General features: G+C 46.2%; 1 protein-coding gene across 3 annotated transcripts in view; it reads right to left on the reverse strand.

The window, feature by feature from the left end:
• raver2 (ribonucleoprotein, PTB-binding 2) overlaps nt 1-21,712 on the reverse strand; it is a 120,226-nt gene that overhangs the window by 62,476 nt on the left and 36,038 nt on the right. For all 3 annotated transcript variants that reach the window (XM_038794478.1, XM_038794479.1, XM_038794477.1), the window contains exons 3-5: nt 14,915-15,384; nt 5,398-5,586; nt 4,562-4,688 (exon numbers count right to left, since the gene is read on the reverse strand). In XM_038794478.1, coding sequence (XP_038650406.1) covers nt 4,562-4,688; nt 5,398-5,586; nt 14,915-15,384 — 786 coding nt within the window. The remainder of the gene's footprint in view (nt 1-4,561; nt 4,689-5,397; nt 5,587-14,914; nt 15,385-21,712) is intronic.

Genomic DNA, 21,712 nt, shown 5'->3' on the forward strand with positions numbered 1-21,712 from the left:
GACGTCGGACGAAAAGACGCGACACGCTTTTTTACGCGGGTCAATAAAGTTATTGCGGGCTTTGTGTGGGGGGCAAGTCCTTACGAGTGAAGAGGGCAATGCGCGAGTGGAGTCAGGGGGAGGGTGCCCTGGCGCTGCCGAATTTCAGCAATTATTACTGGCCGGCTAATATAGCCATGGTTAGGAGGTGGCTGGTGGGGTGGGGGAGTCGGCATGGGTGCATTTGGAAGCTTTAGTTATGGCTTTGCAACCATTCTCCCCAGTGAGGCATTCCTCGAACCCGGTGATGATCTCTACGTTAAGGCAGTTTAGGCAACATTACAAGCGGAGTGCCACCTCATTGCTGGCTCCCATATGTAGTAACATATGGGACCCGTTTAGCTCACTTGGCTAGACAGCCGATTCGTGACGCAGAGCAAGGCCAGCAGCACAGGTTCAATTCCTGCAACGGCTGAGGTTATTCATGAAGGCCCCCCTTCTCAACCTTGCCCTCGTCTGAGGTGTTGTGATCCTCAGATTAAATCACCACCAGTCAGCTCTCCACCTCAAAGTGGAAAGCAGCTTAATGTCATCTGGGACATTGGAGACTTTACTGTACCTTTACACGGTAACCATTTGTTTGTGCCATCAGGTTTGGACACAACGCTTAAGTCATAGGAAGGAAAGGGCTTAAGGTCATACATAGGACTCACCTAACTATGGCTAGGATGAGTGGGTTCTTTGATGAAGTGGAGGACAGGCATGAGCGGTTCTCTAGTGGGCCTGCTAATCACACCCCACATGTTCTGGTCATGCCCAAAGATGGTAAGCATTTGGCTCTCCTTCTTTAGCACCATGTCATCAATTCTTAATATCATCCACTGGTGGCCATTTTCGGGTCTGCAGACCGGGATGAAGGTGGATGTTCTTGTCGTTGCCTCGCTGATAGCCCGGAGGAGAGGTCTGCTTCTGATCAGTCTAGTGCCTCGGTCTGGTTGGGCGAGATCATGGAATTTCCAAATTTGGTAAAGGTCAAGTACATTGTTAGGGGATTGGTGGAGGGGCTCTGCCCGGGGTGGCTGCCATTCATCTCATACTTTAAAGAATTAGTCATTATCAACTGTTAGAAGATGGTGGCAGGGAGGGGGGTGCGGTTAGTATTATGGTTTGGGGGGGGGGGGGGGGGGTAATTTTTATTGAGCTGATGGAGTTATAAAGTCGTCAGTTGTGGGTTTCATGTGTTGTGTATATTGCTATTATGATAACTATGTACGAGCCACTTTTTGGGCTGTTTGATGTTAATGTTGTGTTTGTTATCAAATAAAAAGAGCTAACGCCAGTGCAGGTTTGGCCCTGTATGTCAGAAGATTGACCATTTTTAACCCATTACTGATTTGAGCACCAAATTCAGGTGGACACTTGAATGAAATGTGCGAGTGTTATGTTGTCGAGAGTGTCAAGCTTTTAGAAGAAACATTAGGGCCTCACGGTAGCATGGTGATTAGCATCAATGCTTCACAGCTCCAGGGTCCCAGGTTCGATTCCCGGCTGGGTCACTGTCTGTGTGGAGTCTGCACGTCCTCCCCCTGTGCGCGTGGGTTTCCTCCGGGTGCTCCGGTTTCCTCCCACAGTCCAAAGATGTGCGGGTTAGGTGGATTGGCCATGCTAAATTGCCCGTAGTGTAAAAGGTTAATGGGGGGGGGATTGTTGGGTGAGGGGTATGTGGGTTTAAGTGGGGTGATCATTGCTCGGCACAACATCGAGGGCCGAAGGGCCTGTTCTGTGCTGTACTGTTCTATGTTCTATTAGCCAAAAGCTCAATCTGCCTACTGAAGTGAGCAGAAAAAAATATATGGCAATGAATGAGAATGGCCCAAGAGCCACTCTAGAGTCATCAGAGCACAAACTACAAGCTTGAAATCTGCAGCCCTCCGCTTGAGCATGGTTTCTTCGAGTTTCCCTTCTCTAGACTGTCTCTCAGGCATACTCAATGTTGATTTTGAATCACCTCACTGGGGTGGCCGAACAGGATGGGTGACCTGATTATCACCTGGGTAAGAAAACTGGTTTTTCAAAATCTCAAAAGTCCTGAACGTCTGTTCTAATTTTTTTGTGTGGCCTATATATTTAATAGTACGGAACCTCTTTTTTTTTGCCACAAACATGCAGTAATTTAATAGGATTGACTTGTGCTCTGTCCTTACACAACCTTCCGAGTTGCTGCATGGCTTTGAATCAGGACTAACTGTTCCCCCGTTAGTCTGGCACTTAATTGAAAGACTGAAGACATTTCAAAGGACTTCAAACTCCAGACAGACCTATCCACATGACAGGTTTCTCAAACCCCAAAGCCAACTAGATTAATCCAAAGATATAGTGGGAACTGCAGTCCAACTCCTTCCATCACATGACTTTTAACCGTGATGTGAAGATGCCGGTGTTGGACTGGGGTGAGCACAGTAAGAAGTCTTACATCCTTTCCCGAAGGGATGTCCCGAAGCGTGGTACAATGGAGAGACCATGCAGACGCTGCGACAATGGATGAACGGGCATCACATGCCAGGCAGGAATGTTCCCTTCCAATCAGGGAACACTTCAGCAGTCAAGGGCATTCAGCCTCTGATCTCCGGGTAAGCGTTCTCCAAGGCGGCCTTCAGAACGCGCGACAACACAGAAACTCCGAGCAGAAACTTATAGCCAAGTTCTGCACACGAGTACAGCCTCCACCAGGACCTTGGATTCATGTTGCATTACATTCACCCCCCACCATCTGGCCTGGGTTTGTGAAATCCTACCAACTGTCCTGGTTTGAAATAATTCACACCTCTTTAACCTGGGATTACCCCCCTCTCTGGATCTGTAAAGACTTAATTACCTGCAAATGCTCACATTCAAAGCATCGTCTTGCATCTTTGACTTTGTCTATATATGTTTCGAGAACCTACCTCTTCATACACCCGAGGAAGGAGCAGTGCTCCGAAAGCTAGCGATTTGAAACAAACCTGTTGGACTTTAACCTGGTGTTGTAAGACTTCTTACCATGACTTTTAACAATCATGGTTAGCTATTTGAGCAGAGTTCAAATACAAATGAAAATTAAAAAAACAAGCAGGATATCACTTGTGGATAAAGACAAGTCACATTTGACAAATATCAGTGGGGTGTCTGAAGGAATTACCAACTGGATAGATAAACTAAATGTTAGAGATGAACTATATAGAGATTTTCAGAAAGCATTCAATGACGAGTTTCAAGACATTTGTTATACATCATCGAGCATATGATACAAGAGGAAATGTAGCACCATGGATAGATATAAAAACATTGCTTGAAAATAGGTTGGAAGAAGCATTTGACAGATTAGATATTTGTGTTGCATTGGGATGATTTGTTTGAAGATAGTTGGCACACAGAAGTATTGTAAAAGACTGTAGGAAGACAAACAGGTGCAGAATTATACAATACAAGGAATGGGTGCATATACTCAACCAAAAGACACAGAAAAATGTGGATTGTTAGAGATCGACATATTGAAGTTTAATGTGCAGATAGAAAAATACAAAAACAGGGGCACAGAATAGAAGAATAACAACCAATGATGATGATAATAATGATAATGATAATAAATAATAATAATAGCAGCTTATTGTCACAAGTAGGCTTCAATGAAGTTACAATGAAAAGTCCCTAGTCGCCACATTCCGGCACCTGATCGGGGAGGCTGGTACGGGAATTGAACCCATGCTGCTGGCCTTGTTCTGCATTACAAGCCAGCTGTTTAGCCCACTGTGTTAAACCAGCCCCTTGGCTGATAGACTTGGACACAATATTGACCAGACCACAGTTACAGAATAATATGCAATTTTGGATGCTCCATTGGAGGGACATTAGAGTAACAGAAAAAAAAAAGATAGGTTCACCAGGAAAACGTCTGAAATAGGAAATTAATGAGGTGAAATTAAAGGGACTGGGAACAGAGAAGAACAAGAGATAAATTAGCAGAACAGAATTATGAAGCATTTTGTTAAACTGATTGACAGACTATTTTCACTGTTTGGGCACGAAGCATCAAGTTCAATGGTCACTAAAATTAAGGACCTTATGAAAAAGGTCTATCTGCAGTGGATTAATGGAGCATGGAACACTTGGTGTGAATAAGGCATAAACAGCTGCATCTTTTAATGATACATGAATATTTCAAGCAGAGTAAAATTCAATGCTATGGAATGTGAACGATATTAGTTTTGGATTACTCCAACCAGGGTCAGCGCAAAAAAATGGGCTGAACTTCATTGTACTTTGCTATGATCTTTTATTGCTCAAGTCAGGAGAGATAGTTTGACCAAATTCTGAGAAACATTCTGAAGTAGATGAACACACTCATGGAAATAAAATGTTCACTTCTGTGCTCTTGTCTCTAGAAAGGAAAGACCTAATGCCAAGTTTTAAAAAGCTGCTTAGAAATGAAATGTACAAGTGTCATATGAAACTACAGGTCATAATATATTTTGTGAAGTGGATCTGTTAAGAGGGGAAACGAGTCACAAGGACAGACAAATTACCTTCCAAAAAAAATACTCACTTTTTTTGCCAGCATGCCCTTGGAAGTATGGCCTCAGTAGCAATGGCAATGCAGCAGGATTACCCAGGCTGTTTATAATCTGCAACGGGCTGGGTTCTGGAAGAAGACCCTTCCTGCTGTTTAGCAACTAAAGACAAGATAAATTTTAAATGAGATCAATATATCCAACTATTATAAAACAAGTGAATCATACCAAAACACAAGATAAATTTGTATCTTTCAACACATATTTACAGTAACACATTTGCAGGTACTCCAAGTAATTTATCCATTAGGATGATTTGAATAGGGAGTATAATGGATTGATGTTGATAAAATGGATCATCCAATTAAATCATTCTTAAAGTCAGAAATGTGACTACAGTATCTAGCACCGATGTAATATTGGTATAATAACGTGAATAGAGAACCGGTGTGCCCTGGGCTTGGCTGTGGTACTGTAGTGCTTTAATGCCTTGACAACATTCGCTATCAAGGCTTCAAGAATAGATATTTCGGTGGAGAACCATACGACCATCTGAACCTCACCGAGGCAGCCCTTTGGGGTGTGGCAGGGAAGAGTAAGATAATTAACAAATTGTTCACATTATTTAAATGTTGATGTGCTATCGCTTTAACTACATTAACATAAAAGTTCAATATAAAATGATATCAACATTATTTCATCCAAAAAACACGAGTCATTAAAAACAGTAACTCACAATTTCAACACTTAAACAAAATAAGGCTTCTGTTCCCCAAAGTTACTAAAGAACAAAATGAGTACCAAAATTCTTCCGGTGAATAGTTTAACAATACAGTTCCTTATTCCAAAAAAGTTTAAGAACGTGACTTACCAACCTCTGAGCAGCAATCAGTGCTGCCAGTGTACAACGGCCCGCTGGCCCTGGTGCACAAAATGAAACACGGGCTTGAATGCCCCCAATGAATATTCCATCAGTGGAACGTTGCACAAATTCAGTTTGATCTGCAGTCTCATACTCTGCCACTGCAAAGGAAGGATGGCTACCTGAGGCCTGGGCAAGCTGACAGATAAACAAAAGACATACAAGCTCATTAAAAAACATTAGGCAGCATTCCTCTTCAAGGCAATAGTATGTGGATCGATGTATTACTTTCTGAATATCCTCAGTTCAATATCCCCTCACTCCAAGTGTCATTAACCTACCCAAACAGCCAATGGCTGTGGGGAGGCTGGACTAAGGGTGAAAAATGTGTGGTGGATCGATTAAGGAAAAAGGGGATTGCCAAGTAGTTTCAAACTTTAAAATCATTCACTGGGGCACAATTTAATAAAATAATTGAACAACAAATGAAACTGTTATAACCCCCACAAGGACGATCCGATTAATCTCCCAGTGAGCCTCGTTGAGTACGAACTCCCATGCCGAGGGATGGAGGCCCCTCAGCAGGCTTAATACCACAGAACAGATAAAACCCGGCCAAAGTAGGAATAGTCCTGGCTGGGACTTGGACTGTTGCTTGTGTGTACTTTTCCTAAACCGAAGATCGGAAATAAACCTTTTCTTGACTCTCTTTCCTGGATTCCTCCTGGACTACCGTATTGGCAACGAGGATAAAGCGGAACCGCAGTCAACGTCGCTAGCCATTTAGAGTCCAGCCACCTCTCTTTGCAAAGGAAAATCATTTAAACCATTCTGAAAACGCCGCTCTTTGGCAGACTCAATGCATTCGGAGGTGAAGGGAGGACTGGGTTCAGAACGAGAAGCGCTATGCGCTTTTTTAAGGCAACCGTCATCCACGAGGATGATTGCCAGGCATTCATTCTTCTAACCACCCGTGGGGCCCCCACGATCAGCTTCATAAAAACCTTAACATCCCAAGCAGCCCCAGACTCCAAGATGTTTGAAGAGCAACTGGCAAGCGTGACACATCACTACGTACCCAAGCCATTGGTCAGTGTACAAAGATACCAATTTAACACGACTAAGCGAATCTCAGGGGAGCCCGCTACCGTATTTCTGGCGTGAATGAGCAAACTAGTGAGTATCGTGACTATGGGCCATCCCTGTCCGATATGCTACAGGACCCCTACTTTGCGGCATAAATAATATGGCAACCTAGCGGAAATTGCCGAGCTGTTCCTGGACCCAAAATAAAGCTGTTGAGATCTCCCTCTCATGGGAGAGTGCAGCGGGTGTGCGGTCCAGAAACTACAGGGGACATCCAGGATGGAGGTAAACATTTTGGATGCCCCCCATTCGGATGCACAATGCCACCTAAATGTGGGACTCCTTGAAGCCCCATCCTGGCCTGAACACCATTGGGACCAGGCCCGTTGGCTGAGGGCCGCTCTAACCAGGCAGGATACCTCCAAGAGTCGATGGAGGATGATCCGCGCCACTTGCGGCCGAAGCCGCAGATTTGAAAGCACAGGTCAGCCAGTAAATCCTCTGCCCTAACTGAGGGAGAGGTCAGCCCAGAGCCAGGACCTTTCATCTGGAACAGCCTGAAGATGAGTTCATGCAATTAAGCTGCATTGCCACAGGCGGCACAGTGGTTAGCACTGCTGCCTCACGGCGCCGAGGATCTAGGTTACAGTCAGCGTGGAGTTTGCACATTCACCCAGTGTCTGCGTGGGTCTCACCCCCACAACCCAAAGATGTGCTGGGTCGGTGGATTGGTCACGCTAAATTGCTCCTTAATTGGAAAAGAAAATGAAATGGGTATTCTAAAGTTATTTATTTATTTATTTTTTAAAGTTGCATTGCCACGCCGCGTGCCTCCATCCGATCAACTGTCCAGGTAAACAGCCACCTGTTGGATATGGAGCTGGACTCAGGGGCTACGGTTTCAGTAATAGAGAGACACACGATTGAGAAAATTGGGACAGGATTCAACAGCTGGCTTGCTAGCAACCTACACGAAGCACCCCTAGCCACAACAGACTCGACTATGACCCCGGTCACCTATGGATAGCAGTCCTTTAGGCTGCCGTTAACAATATGCGCTATCCTGGACAGAGTCTGGCTACAACTTCTCCGGCTGAATGGCAATAGATCTTCCAGATTGGCTTCGGAGGACTTTACAAAGTCTTGGGGAAGCACCCAGAGGTCTTTCAGGAGGGCCTGGGCAAAATAAAGGGAGCCCTGACCTAGATACACGTAGACTGAGGCCCACCCAAAATACTTCAGGGCCCGCCTGGTCCCCTATGCATTGCTGCTGGTACGTCTGACATCATCTGGCTGGTACGGTTTGCCGATTGGCCAGCACCGGTAGTCCGAGTACTAAAACTGTATGCCAATGTGGGAATTATAAATTGACCGTAAACAAGGACTAAGTAAGGAGATGGCCTCGCTCAAGGAGTGGGTGGATGAGATTCTTGCCCATATGAAGGAGGCTCTGGCAAAGATATCGACGGTGGTGCGAGAGCAAGGCGAGGTGTTGAGACGACATTGTCACAGCATAACAACCAATCTTGATGGGCGAGCAGCTGCGGATGGTGCAGTCACAGCATAACAACCAATTTTGATGGGTGAGCAGCTGCAGATGGTGCTGGAGAGTAATAAAGGGCCACAGTGGAGGACCTGGAGATCATATCACAAAGACAGAACCCAAGGATCGTGGAACTTCCTGAGGGGCATGAGTGCCAGAGGCCGACGGAGTACTTTACGCAGATGTTCGCAATCCTGATGGGGGAAGGATGACAGCCCCTCCCTCTTAAAGCTGGACTGGGCTCACTGGTCGCTCCAGCCAAAACCAAATGCGAAGGAGTCACCAAGAGCTGTGATAGTATGCTTCCACAGCTATCAGGTGATGGAAACAGAGCCGAGATGGGCGAAGCTGAACAGAGAGGCGAGGTGGGAAGGAGATGGTATTCTTATACACAAGATCCCATGGCAGAGCTGGTGAGAAGGCGACGTTGTACAAAAACAACTTAAGGTTTGGGGTGGTCTATCCAGCGCAGCCGAGAGTTACACATAACTCCAAGGACTTCTACTTTTTGAAGTGGTGGGGGAGACAGCTGAAGGGCGGGGCCTGAAATGAGTTTGGTTGTGTTAATCTATTTTTCTCTTGCGTTTTTTTCTCTCTTCTCCGTTGTGTTTGGGAAGAGATGGTTTGGGGTTGTGTGGTGATCAGTTGGGATTTGTGTCTCTTGGTTTGAGCGATTACTGTTGGGAGTTTGGAAGGTTGGGTTTGGGGGTGACTTTATTTTTTCTTTTTCTCTATGTGGGGGAGGGGGCTTTGGAAGAAGCCATCTGGCTAGCAAACATAAGTTGGCTGGTGAATAGGAGCAAGTTGGCGGGAGGGGCCATGGTCACTGGAACCTGAATGAACCGGTTTCGATGGGCCTGGGAGGTGCAAATGGTGAGGGATGGAGACGATACTGGGTGAGGTGATTTTCAGGCGTAGCTGCTGGGGCTATCTGGAGGGGGGGGCGCGTTAAAATTTTGAATTAAAATACTTTTTTAAAATATTAACTAATAATATCACCTACCAAATGAGTAGCTGGGGAGTCTCATATTTTACTCTCAAGTAAAGTTCATTCCCACTAGTAAGTTGTATGAACTATTAGTAGAGTTTTTCAGAATCAGTAAGGTTTATTAATAGTGGTAAGGTTTCTTAGCGGTAATGAGATTAATAAATAGAGGAATGGCAGGGCTGCTTCGACCGTTAGCATTCACATCCTGTGTTATGTGGGAGCTCCAGGATCCCCCCAAAATAAATTTAGAGTACGCAATTCATTTTTTCCAATTAAGGGGCAATTTAGCGTGGCCAATCCACCTACCCTGCACATCTTTGGGTTGTGAAGGCGAAACCCACGCAAATGGCATTAAGTAAATTGCTTAGTCATAGAGTTGGTGTCTCCTTCTACACTAACAATTCTGCAATTCCATAAAATTAGCATTGCCAGAAGAGGTGGATGAAATAATATTCACCTATATTGTGCCATACTATTCTGGATCACAAAGTGTTCATAACTAATCTTTTCCATTCTCCCACGTTCCGGGAGAGCTGCATGGATGGCAGGAGTGGAGGAATAACCAGCCAGGGAAGCACATGGATATTAGAGTAGAAAACCAATAAATATTTTTCAATTTGTTTTAATTCAAAGTACTTCACAGGGAGTTTCAATTTTCATTAAAGACTGTAAACGTTTGAATTACAGCACTTCAATGACAAAAAGTTAGTGATATAATTTGATTTTTTTTTTTCAGAACTAGTGAACTCAATCCAGAAATTCTCTGGAAACATTTTCCGTCCCAATTTTACATGTAACCTTTTATTTACTGTGGGTATTCTTTCAAAATTATGGGGCAATAATCTAACAACAAATTTACTAAACATTGTTCAGTAAAGGGGAAAACAAAAAGATCAGGAACAGCAGAAGATGACACCTTAAGCAACACAAATGCAAAATGGGTGAACATTCTACATTGATGTTCAATGCTCTTTCCTGAGGAATATTCATGCAGAACATTCTCAAGGAAAAGTGTGGGATATAGTGCATAATCCATAAAAGCAGCACATTTCATTGGCTGAAATCTGTTCTTTGCTATTCCCGTGAGTAAAATTCTAATTCGCTCAGTCAGGTCAGCGCATTGATAAAGAATATTATACAAGTTAATACCAACAGAAGATAGCTCATGCAGATTCACTTAATATGTTTGATCAAAATTGCATGGCACAATTTTTTTGTTGAAAAATTCATAACTTAGATGTTTGAGAGGGGGGTTGGTTGAGGCAGCCCGGCAGCTTTTTTGGGGAGAGGGGGAGCTAACAATGACATGGGGATTTCCTGTATCTCATCCATTGACTATCTTAAGTGGGCCTGGAGCCTGAGAACTGGTGGTGAACGTATGATGCATCACGGTGGTAATGGCCGACTCGAGGGTGAGAGGTCACCAACAAGGTTAGTCACCTGGAACATGGATGGCCTGCAGGGACCAGTAGAGGGCAAGGGCGTTTGCACATTTAAAGAGTCTAATAATAATCATCATTATTAGTGCCACAAGTAGGTTCACATTAACACTGCAATGAAGTTACTGTGAAAATCCCCCCGTCGCCACATTCCAACGCATGTTTGGGAGAAAACCGTACCACCCACGCAGGCACAGGGAGAATGTGCAGACTCCACACAGACAGTGACCCAAGTGGGAATCAAACCTGGGACCCTGGCGCTGTGAAGCAGTGTTACCATGGGAGCTGACATGTTTTTACTAGAGACTCACTTGCAAGGCCGGAATCAAATTATGCTCCGGAAAGCCTGGATGAGCCAGGTGCTTCACTCGGGCTTGATAGTGGGGCTGAGGTGGGGTAACGATCTTAATTATTAAGAGTTCAATTCCGGGAAGAGAGGGTTATAGCTGACCAGGGTGGACAGTAGGTGATGGTTGCAGGGGCATTAGAAGAGAAGTTGGCTGTTTTAGTGAATGTGTGCACCCCAAATTGGGATTATGTATCGCTTATGAAACAGTTGCTGGTTACACTACCGGATCTGGACGCCCACCAATTGATTTTGGGGGAGTGATTTAAACTGTGTCTTGGACCTGAAGGTGAATTGCTTGGGGTCCAAATTGTTGGGATGGTGAAGGTGTTGCAAGCATTTCTGGGGGGTGGGGGGAGGGCTGTGGAGGAGGAACCTGTGGGATTTATGCACCCTGGGGTAAAAGTGTTCCCGTTTTTTCTTTTGGTGCACATGGTGTACTCTAGGATTTGGGATTGTGTGTGAGGACTTTGATGGCCATACAGAAGTATGTGGAGCATAATAAAGAGGAGGTCTCTTCCTCGACTTTGTGGGAGGTGCTGATCAGGGGAGAGATCATTACATTTAAGGCACATGGGGAGGAAAAGGAGGACTGGCAGAAACTGGAGGAGGAGATTCTAGCGGTGGATCATAGATATGCAGGGGACACAACCTGGGGTTTTAGGCATGCAAAAAACTGCAAAATGCAGTTTGACTTGACGTTCACGGACAGGGCAGTGCAACAATGAGGTGGGCGTAAGAGTATGGGGAAGGCGGCCAGCCGTCTCTTGGTTCACCAACTACGGCGGCAGGAGACAGCCAGGGAGGTTGTTCAGGTTAGGGATTTGGAGGGTAGGCTGATCTCAACACTGGATAAAGTGAATGGAGTGTTTAGGGCCTTTTATGAGAGGTTGTGTCAGTTGGAGATGCTGGAGGATGAACAAGGAATGGCAGATTTCCTAGGGGAGGGGGGGGTGACTTGGAGTTTTCCTACAGTGGGGGAGGAATTGCAGAAGGAGCTGGAGGCGCCACTGGGCCTGGAGGAGATTCAGATAGCATTAAGGCACATGCAGGTATGGAAGGCACCAGGACACGATTGGTTCAGGGTAGAATTTTGTAAGTTTTCATATCAGTTGGGTATGTTGTTGTTGGATATGTTTAGAGACTCCTTGGCATGAGGCACTCTCCAGACACTGGGGCATGCGTCCATCGTCTGCTCCTGAAAAAGGATAAGGACCCCACAAAGTGAGGGTCGTATCGCTCAATTTCCCTGTTAAATGTAGTTGCCACGTTATTGGCCAATGTTTCAGCATTAAACCTTGCCTTCCGGAGGTAGTAGGGGAAGATCAGATGGAGCTTGTGAAGGGACTAAATTGTTGTCTAACTCGAGGCATTTGTTGAATGTGGTGCCTACCCCTGGGCTGGGACAGAACCAGAGATAATTGTATCGTTAGATGTGGAGAAGGCTTTTGACTGGGTGGAGTGGGGTACCTTTTTGCGGTGTTGGAGAAGTTTGGGTTTGTGCCTTGGGTGCGGTTGCTGTATGCGGCCTCGTTTGCTGGTGTTTCTACCAGCACCAAGAGCTTGTTTTTTTTCCGGATGCATCGGGGTACCCGATGTCTCACTTATTGTTTGCATTGGCAATTGAGCTGTTGAATGTGTGGAGTGGGATCATTAGGGGTGGGATGGAACATATGGTATCGATATATACAGATGACTAGCGCTGTACGTTCAGGACCCGGGGTTGTCTACCGAGAATATCATGGGTATTTTGCAGAGCTTCGGTGCCTTCTCCGGTTACAAGTTGAACACGGGGAAGAGCGAATATTTTGTGGTCGGTGCATCAGGGTGGGGAGGAAGGGGGGGGTGGGCGTTTCTGTTTGCGTGTCTAGTTTTCTAGACCCAACTTTAGCGGTCCATATGGCACGGGATTGGTTCTGCTCTGGGGGTTGAATTATAGGAGCCTGTGAGTAGAGTTAAGGCAGTATACAGACGTGGGCTAGTCTTCAGTTATCGTTGGCAGACCACATTCAATCAGTTAAGATGAACATCGTGTCGACATTTTTATTTTTATTTCAGTATCTCCTGGTGTTCCTGCCCAAGTTGTTTTTTTCGAAGGGTCAAGCGGCTTATTTCTGGCTTTACTTGGACAGGTAAGGAACTGAGGATTTGGCAGGGAATCCTCCACAGGGACAGGCAGGGAGTGTAGCGCTGCCAAACTATTATTGCACAACCAACGCCAAGGTATTGGGGTGGTGCAGGGACCCGGGGACACTCTGGATTCAGATGGAGCTGGGGTCACGTAGGTGGAAAGGTGGAAGTATTTAGTAATGGCACCACTTCCATTAGCACCGGTAAGGTACTCAGCGAACCTAGTGGTGGTGTCCTCGCTAAAAATATGGAAGCGACTCTGCCAGCATTTCAAGTTGGGGACAGCTTCAAGGCTGGCTCCCATGTGCTAACCATCTGTTTGGGCCAGCAAGGCTGGATGCCACATTTGGCTCACGAAAAGAGAAAGGGCTGGAGAGAGTGGGTTATTTATTCTTGGAGGGACGGTTTGCCAGTCTGGAGGAGCTGAAGGAGAAATTTAGGCCGTCATGTTTAAGTACCTCCAGGTATGGAGCCTTGTTAACAGATTTGTTTGCGGATTTCCCAGTGGTGCAGCCATCATCCTTATTGAAGGGGATTCTCTCATGTTCTCTAAGGAGAGAAGTACACCTGGCATTTATGAAAGAAATGTAGGGGAAGAGTAGAGTTCGGTGAAAGGAGAAAAGGCTAAATGGGTGGAGGAATTGGGGGCCAATACCGGGGAAGGAATTATGGAGTGAGAGGGCCGCATAGCAGGAACTCAACGTCGTGTGCGAGACTGGGCCTTTTCCAGCTAATGATAGTGTTTTGAGCACATCTCACTAAGGCTAGGATAGTTGTTTTTTCGAGGAGGTGGAGGATTGGTGTGAGCGCTGTTCAAGAGAGCCCGTACACCACACACACATGTTCTGGTCCTCTTCCAAGCTTCTGGGTTTTTAAGAGGTCCCTTTTCAACACCATTTCAGGGATCTTAAACATGGAGCTAGAGCCCTATCCTTTGGTGGCTATTTTTGGGATTTCAGATGTACCGGAGATTCGGACAGGTGCCGGAGGAAGGTGAGGTGGATAATGGATGGGGCAGCAGGGTAGCATGGTGGTTAGCATAAATGCTTCACAGCTCCAGGGTCCCAGGTTCGATTCCCGGCTGGGTCACTGTCTGTGTGGAGTCTGCACGTCCTCCCCGTGTGTGCGTGGGTTTCCTCCGGGTGCTCCAGTTTCCTCCCACAGTCCAAAGATGTGCGGGTTAGGTGGATTGGCCATGCTAAATTGCCCGTAGTGTCCTAATAAAAGTAAGGTTAGGGGGGGGGGTTGTTGGGTTACGGGTATAGGGTGGATACGTGGGTTTGAGTAGGGTGATAATTGCTCGGCACAACATAGAGGGCCGAGGGGCCTGTTCTGTGCTGTTCTATGTTCTATGTTCTATCGCCTCATTGGTGGCACAGAGACAGATTCTGTTGGGCTGGAGGGGTTTATACTGCTTTAACATGGCCAGGTGATTTGATGGGAGTTTTGGCACCTCGAGAAGGTAAAATACACCATGAGCAGAACAGGTGGCGGGTTCTACTGGAGATGGCAACCGTTTATATTGTATTTCAGAGAATTGATCACTTAACTGTTGGAATGGGGGAGAGAGAGAGAGAGAGAGAGAGAGAGAGAGACGATGAGTACGTAGGAGAGTTTCTTAATTGTTTCACAGGATGGGAGATTATGTTTTTTGGGATTTGTGTTTGGTTAAGGGTCATTGTTTGAATGTTTCATAATTTTATATAAAATGCAAAACACTCAACTAAAACATTTCCAAAACATAAGCTATGGCCCATTCTGCAGAACACCAAAATTTAAAACAATTGAGAAATGAGAAACTAAAGCAGTATAAAACAAAATGGCAAGAGAAAAATTCCAAGGCATTTTGATTCTGCATAGTAACGTTATCAATTTGTATGATTTCAAATGTTCCACATTCAGCTTGAAAAATATTCCAGCTGCTAAATTACAGTAAACAGAACATGCCAATGAACAAAAATGACCTGAACACCTTCCATCACTGCTCCACATACCTGACAGAAAACTGGTGCAAACTTTTGAGAGAAGAGCTGTGTCAGCTCCGTTCCATCTTTGTAATCGTGGGCAATTTTATCTATGCAAAGGCACTTTGAATGAAGGAAATCAGCTGAGAGATGGTCAACATCTGTCCACTGCACATACAGTATGCAAGGTCCCAGCTGTTTGCCCATAAGTTCGGATTTAGCTCGAGCAGCAGAGTCCTTCTTCATGTACTCCACAAAACCATAACCTTTTGAATGGCCAGTAGTTTCATTATAAACGAGGAAACACCTCTCCAAGTTTCCATAAAGGCGGACCAGTTCTTCAAACTGCTGTTGAGTATAGGACAATGGAAGTTGAGTAATGCAAAGCAAGGTATCAGTCGGTTGCAGCTGAACAGATATCTCTCTTCCCTGGAAACTGGATTTATGACATTTTTGAATGGCATCCTGCGCTTGTTCTCCATTCAGCAAAGTAACAAAAGCTGAAAGAAAAAGCCCAATTTAAATCAAGATTGCAAGATTTTAAGATGCCATAATATCTAATTATTTTTATTTACATTCTTCTGTGATCAATTGCCTTTGTTAGCATCAACATTTCTTATTCCCTTCAATTCAGGAACCAGGGTTACAATTTCTTCCATCATTCAACTTGCATTCCAACTAGATTCATGTTCATGCAGAGGCAATGCGCTCTTTACACAATTACAGAAGAATAAGGTGTAGACCAGGGATGTACTTCTGAGGTTGTAGAAGGCTCTGGTCAGACCCCATTTAGAGTATTGTGAGCAGTTTTGGGCCTCGTATCTAAGGAAAGGGTCTAGAGGAGGCTCACAAGAATGATCCCTGGAATGAAGAACTTGCCGTATGAGGAACAGTTGAGGACTCTGGGTCTGTACTCGTTGGGAGTTTAGAAGGGCGAGGGTGGATCTTATTGAAACTTACAGGATACTGTGATGCCTGGATAGAGTGAAGGTGGAGAGGATGTTTCCACTTGTAGGAAAAACTAGAACCAGAGGACACCATCTCAGACTAAAGGGAGGATCCTTTAAAACAGAGATGAGGAGGAATTTCTTTAGCTAGAGGGTGGCGAATCTGTGGAACTCTTTTGCCACAGAAGGCTGTGGAGGCCAAATCACCGATTGTCTTTAAGACAGTGATAGATAGGTTCTTGATTAAAAGGGGACATGGGGTTATGGGGAGAAGGCAGGAGAATGGGGATGAGAAAATATCAGACATGACTGAATGGCGGAGCAAACCCGATGGGCCAAGTGGTCTAATTCTGCTCCTATGTCTTATGGCCTTAAAGGCTGCTCCGCCGTTCGATAAGATCATGGCTGATCGCATTGTGGCCTCAACTACACAGGTACCATACAGGAGGCTGTTAAATAAGATAAGTGCACACGATGTCAGGGCAAGGTGCTGGCATGGCTAGAGGATTGGCGGATTGGCAGAAGGTAGGGATAAAGGGATCTTTTTCAGGATGGTGTTCTGCAGGGGTCAGTGTTGGGACCACAATTATTCACAATATACATTAACGATCTGGAAGAAGGAACTGAGGGCATTGTTGCTAAGTTTGCAAATTATACAAAGATATGTAGAGAGACACTTGGGGTTCAGGAAGCAGAGAGGCTGCAGAAGAACTTGGACAGGCTAGGAGAGTGAGCAAAGATGTGGCAGATGGAATACAATGTGGAAAAGTGAGGTTATTCTCTTTGGGAGGAAGAATAGAGACATCAACTATTTTCTCAATGCAGAAAGGCTTCGGACGTCTGAAGCACTTAATAGTCTTATTTCAGGATTCTCTTAAGGTTAACATGCAAATTCAGTTGGCAGTTAGGAAGACAAATGCAATGTTAGCATTCATTTCGAGCGGACCAATACAAGAGCAGGGATGCACTGCTGAGGATGTTTATGGCTCTGGTCAGACCCCATTACGAATATTGTGAATTTTGGGCCCCATATCCAAGGACATATGTGCTGGCCTTGGAGGGGGTCCAGAGGACATTCACAAGAACAATCCCAGGAATTAAGGGCTCGTCATATGAGCAGTTGAGGACTCTGGGTCTGTATTCGATGGAGTTCAGAAGGATGAGGGGGGAATCTCATTGAAACTTACAGGATACCGAGAGGCCTAGTTAGAGTGGACAGAGATGTTTCCACCTGTAGGAGAGACTAGAACCAGAGGGCATAGCCTCAGACTGAAGTGACAAACCGACAAAACGGAGAGGAGGAGAAATTCTTCCGCTAGAGGGTGGTAAATCTTTAGATTGCCGCAGAAGGCTGCAGAGGCCAGTCATTGAGGGTCTCTAAGATAGAGATAGATAGGTTCTTGATTAAAAAGGGGATCAGAGTTATGGGGAGAAAGCAGGCGATTGGGGGTGAGAAACATATCAGCCATGATTGAATGGTGGAGCAGATTTGATGGACCGAATGGCCTAATGCTCCTTTGATCTTATGGTCCCACTGGCCCCATACCCCTGGATTCCACTCAGCTTTCAACATATTTGATGACCCTGCCTTCACTGCTCCCCGGGGAAGAGATGCACAGACAAACAATGCTCAGAAAGAAATTCTCCTTACCTCAGTCTTAAATTTGAGACCACTAATTTTTAAATTGTTTCCTAATTCTAGGCTCCGCCACAGGGAGAAACATTCTTACAGGATTCACTCTGTCAAATCTGTTCAGGATCTTGTATTATTCAACAAAATCACCTCTCATTCTTCTGAACTCCAAAGACTTTATGCCCAACCTTTCCTTGTAAAATAACCTCTTAATTCCAGGAATGAGCCTCTGCATTTTCTTTTTGTTTTTAAATTTAAAGTACCCAATTCAATTTTTTTTCCAATTAATGGGCAATTTAGCGTGGCCAATTCACTTACCCTTCAGATCTTGGAGTTGTGGGGGTGACACAGAGGCCGACATGGGGAGAATGTGCAAACGCCACTACGGACAGTGACCCGGGCTGGGATTGAACACAGGTCCTCAGCGCCGTGAGGCAGCAGTGCTAACCACTGTACTGCTCGATTTGCCTACTAAACACTTGCTGCACCTATATACTAACTTTGTGATTCATGTACCAGGACACTCAGATTCCCTTGCACTGTAGAGGCCTGCAGTCTCTCCCGATTTAGAGATACTGTTTACGCATTCTTCATGTCAAAGTGAATAAGTTAACATTTTCCCACATTATACTCAATCTGTCAATGCTTTCATAGAATCCCTGCAGTGCAGGAGGCCATTTGGCCCATCGAGTCTGCACCAACCCTCTGAAAGAGCACTCTACCCAGGTATACTGCTACACCTCTCCCTGCCCACTCCTCCCCATCTCGATAACCTAACCACACATCCCTGGACACAAAGGGGAAATTTAGCATGGCCAATCTACCTAACCTGCGCATCTTTGGACTGTGGGAGGAAACCCACGCAGATACGAGGAGAATGTGTAAATTCCAGTCACCTAAGGCCGGACATGAACCCTGGTGCTGAGGCCGCAGTACTAGCCACTGTGCCACCATGGGTTTTGCTCACTCGTTCAATGTATCTAACCCCCCTCTGTAGACTCCTTATATCCTACTAAAATTTAGTTCCTGTCCACTGTTCATTTTTTCCTCAATACATCGCCTTTTTTGCAGGGCTACGTGTTATTTCTCATAGAAGAAGGGCTGCATGCTGTATTTCAGGCGACCACATGATCGGGCAGTTGAGCAGGAACACTTACAGGTGCCATTTCTTATTTTGGCTTAAACAAACAAACTGTTTGAGGTGGAAAACCAGTTATGCCCTTGAGCAACAAGTTCTATTTAAAAAAAAATACTAACTTAAATCGAATTTTTTTTTTAAACTAACATTTTATTAAGGGATTTATGGTTTTATAACAAAAGATACAAATGTTAACATAATTCAGTGCGTAACACACCCCTCCATCTCCCACTGTTCCCACCTAAGCTAGACAAAAATAGCCAAACTCCTCCCCCCCCCCAGATTATTGAATCTGCGAACAGTTTAGTTTTCCCCGAAGTCAATAAATGGCTGCCACCTCCAAACAAACCCAAACGTTGATCCTCTCAGGGCAAACTTAATTTTCTTAAGCCTGAGAAAGCCAGCAATGTCACTAACTCATACCCCCTGATTTTGGGGGCTTCGGGTCCCTCGACACGAGTAAGATCCTACTCCAGGCTATCACGGAGGCAAAGGCTAAAAAGTCAGCCTCTCACTCCCCCTGGACTCACCGGGTCTTCCGACACTTTAGTACCGTGGACATGACATCCGCAAATCCCTGCCAGAATCCAGAGCTTCAGACATGCCCAAAACATGTGGACATGATTTGCAGGCCCTCCTGCACACACCTGCCCTCCACCCCAAAAGCCTGCTCATCCAGGCCACTGTCACGTGTGCCCGGTGAACCACCTTGAATTGCATCAGGCTGAGCCTGGCACATGATGAGGTTGCGTTGACTCTGCTCAGGGCATCCTCCCACAGACACGCCTCCAACTCCTTTCCCAACTCATCTTCCCACTTATGCTTCAGCTCACCTATCTGGGTTTCCTCCCACTCCATACATTCTTTATAGATTTCCGATCCCCTCCCCCACCCGTTCGAGAAATTACCTTGTCCGGAATCCCCTGCGGCAGTAGAAACAGAAATGTTCAAATCTGCCTTTGCACAAAATCCCTTACCTGCAGATACCAAAACCCATTTCCTCCCAGCAATTCAAACTCCACTTCCAGATCCTCCAAACAGGGAAAGCTCCCATCAATAAACAGATCTCCCAGCCTCTCAATCCCTGCTCTCTGCCACCACCGAAACCCCCCCATCCATCCTCCCTGGGACAAACCAGTGATTACCACAAATTGGAGCCCACACCGATGCTCCCTCCACACCCATATGCTTCCGCCACTACCACTGGGTTTGTGGAGTAGCGGGCTGCTAGAACGGCAGAGGAGCAGTTACCAATGCCCCTAAACTTGTGCCCTTACATGAGGCCGCCTCCACCGGCTCCCACACAGACCCCTCCCCACCACCAATTTCCTAATCATGGCTCTATTTGCTGCCCAGTAGTTCCTAAAGTTTGGCAGTGCCAGCCACCCCCCCCAACCCCGTCGCTCCAACAGCACTTCCTTTACTTGCGGGGTTTTATCCACCCACACAAACCCAGATATCACCCTATTCACCCGCTTAAAAAAGACCATTGGTGCAAAAATAGGGAGGCACTGGAAGACAAACAAAAATCTTGGGAGAACCGTCTCTGTACCCTCCCCGCCAGTGACAATGGGAGCATGTCTCACCTCCAAAAGCCCTCCTTCATTTGTTCAACCAACCGGATCAAATGTAACTTATGGAACATCCCCATGCCACCCCAATACACAAGTAGCGAAAATCCCTCCCACCACTTTAAACGGCAACTCCCCCAGTCTCCTCTCCTGCCCCTCGCCTGGATCACAAAAACCTCGCTCTTACCCATATTCCATTTGTACCATGAGAACCAGCCAAATTCCGAAGAGCCACATAATTTTCCTCATCCCCCCTACCGGGTCAGAAATTGGGAGTAGGTTGTCTGCATATAACGAGACCCTGTGTTCCACCACTCCACCGGACTAACCCCTTCCAGTCCTTTGATGCTCTCAGTGCCATAACCAATGGCTCTATAGCCAAGGCAAACAACAGTGGAGAAGGGAACATCCTACCTCGTCCCCCGGTGCAGTCAAAAGTAGTCCGAACTCAGTCGGTTCGTCCGCACACTCGCCAATGATGCCTGGTACAGCAACCAAACCTAGTCAATAAAGCGCTGCCCAAACCCAAATCGTCCCAGGACCTCCCACAAATAATTCCATTCCACCCCAGTCAAAGGCCTTCTCTGCGTCCATAGCAATCACCACCTCCATCGCCCCGCCCCCTTGGAGGACCAACCCTTCCTCCACCTACAGAAATCTCAACCCTTCCAAAAACTGCCTCCTCACCTCCACCCCAACTGGAGGCTCCGACTCATACAGATGACTGTAAAACTCCTTGAACACCCCGTTCACCCCCACTGGGTCCAATACTGCGTTTCCCCCCCTCTGTCCGTCACTTTCCTATCTCCCTGGTCGCCTCCCTTTTCCGGAGCTGATGTACAAGCATCCTACTAGCCTTCTCACCATACTCGTATATCGCCCCTCTCGCCTTCCTCAACTGCCCCACCGCCTTCCCTGTGGCTATCAGACCAAACTCCATCTGCAGCTTCTGCCACTCCAACAACCTCGCCGCCAGGGCTTCTGAATACCTTCTGTCCACCTGGAGTATCTCCCTAACCAGCCTATCCATTTCTGCCCACTCCACCTTTTTCCTATGAGCCCGTATCGAAATTAGCTCCCCCCTAACCACTGTCTTCAGCGCCTCCCACACCGTTGCTGCCAAAACATCCCAGTGTCAATTTTTCCCCAAATAATAATTCTGGATGGCCTCCCTCACCCGCCCGCATACCCCCTCATCGACTAACAGTCCTACATCCAATCTCCATTGCGGGTGCTGAACCTCAGGTTCTGCCTGCTCGACCTGTTCTCCAGATCCTCCACTTTCGCTTGCACCCTTTTCTGGTGGTCCCTCATCAGCCCCATCTCCGCCGCCATCGCGGTTAGCTGGCCCTCGTGGTCAGCCACCGCCTCTTCCACCTTCTGAATTGCCTGGCCCTGGGCTTCCAATCTTTGCTCCATCCAGTCAATCCCCGTCTTAAAATCGGGTCCAGGTATTCTTGTCTTTGCTTAGCAAAGCTCTCCTGAAGGAATTCCACCCGCTGCTCCTTTGATCACTGGGCCGACAATCCCAGTGCCTGA

The sequence above is a fragment of the Scyliorhinus canicula genome, chromosome 4 (genome assembly GCF_902713615.1).
Source record: "Scyliorhinus canicula chromosome 4, sScyCan1.1, whole genome shotgun sequence".
In the NCBI taxonomy this organism is placed as follows: domain Eukaryota; kingdom Metazoa; phylum Chordata; class Chondrichthyes; order Carcharhiniformes; family Scyliorhinidae; genus Scyliorhinus; species Scyliorhinus canicula.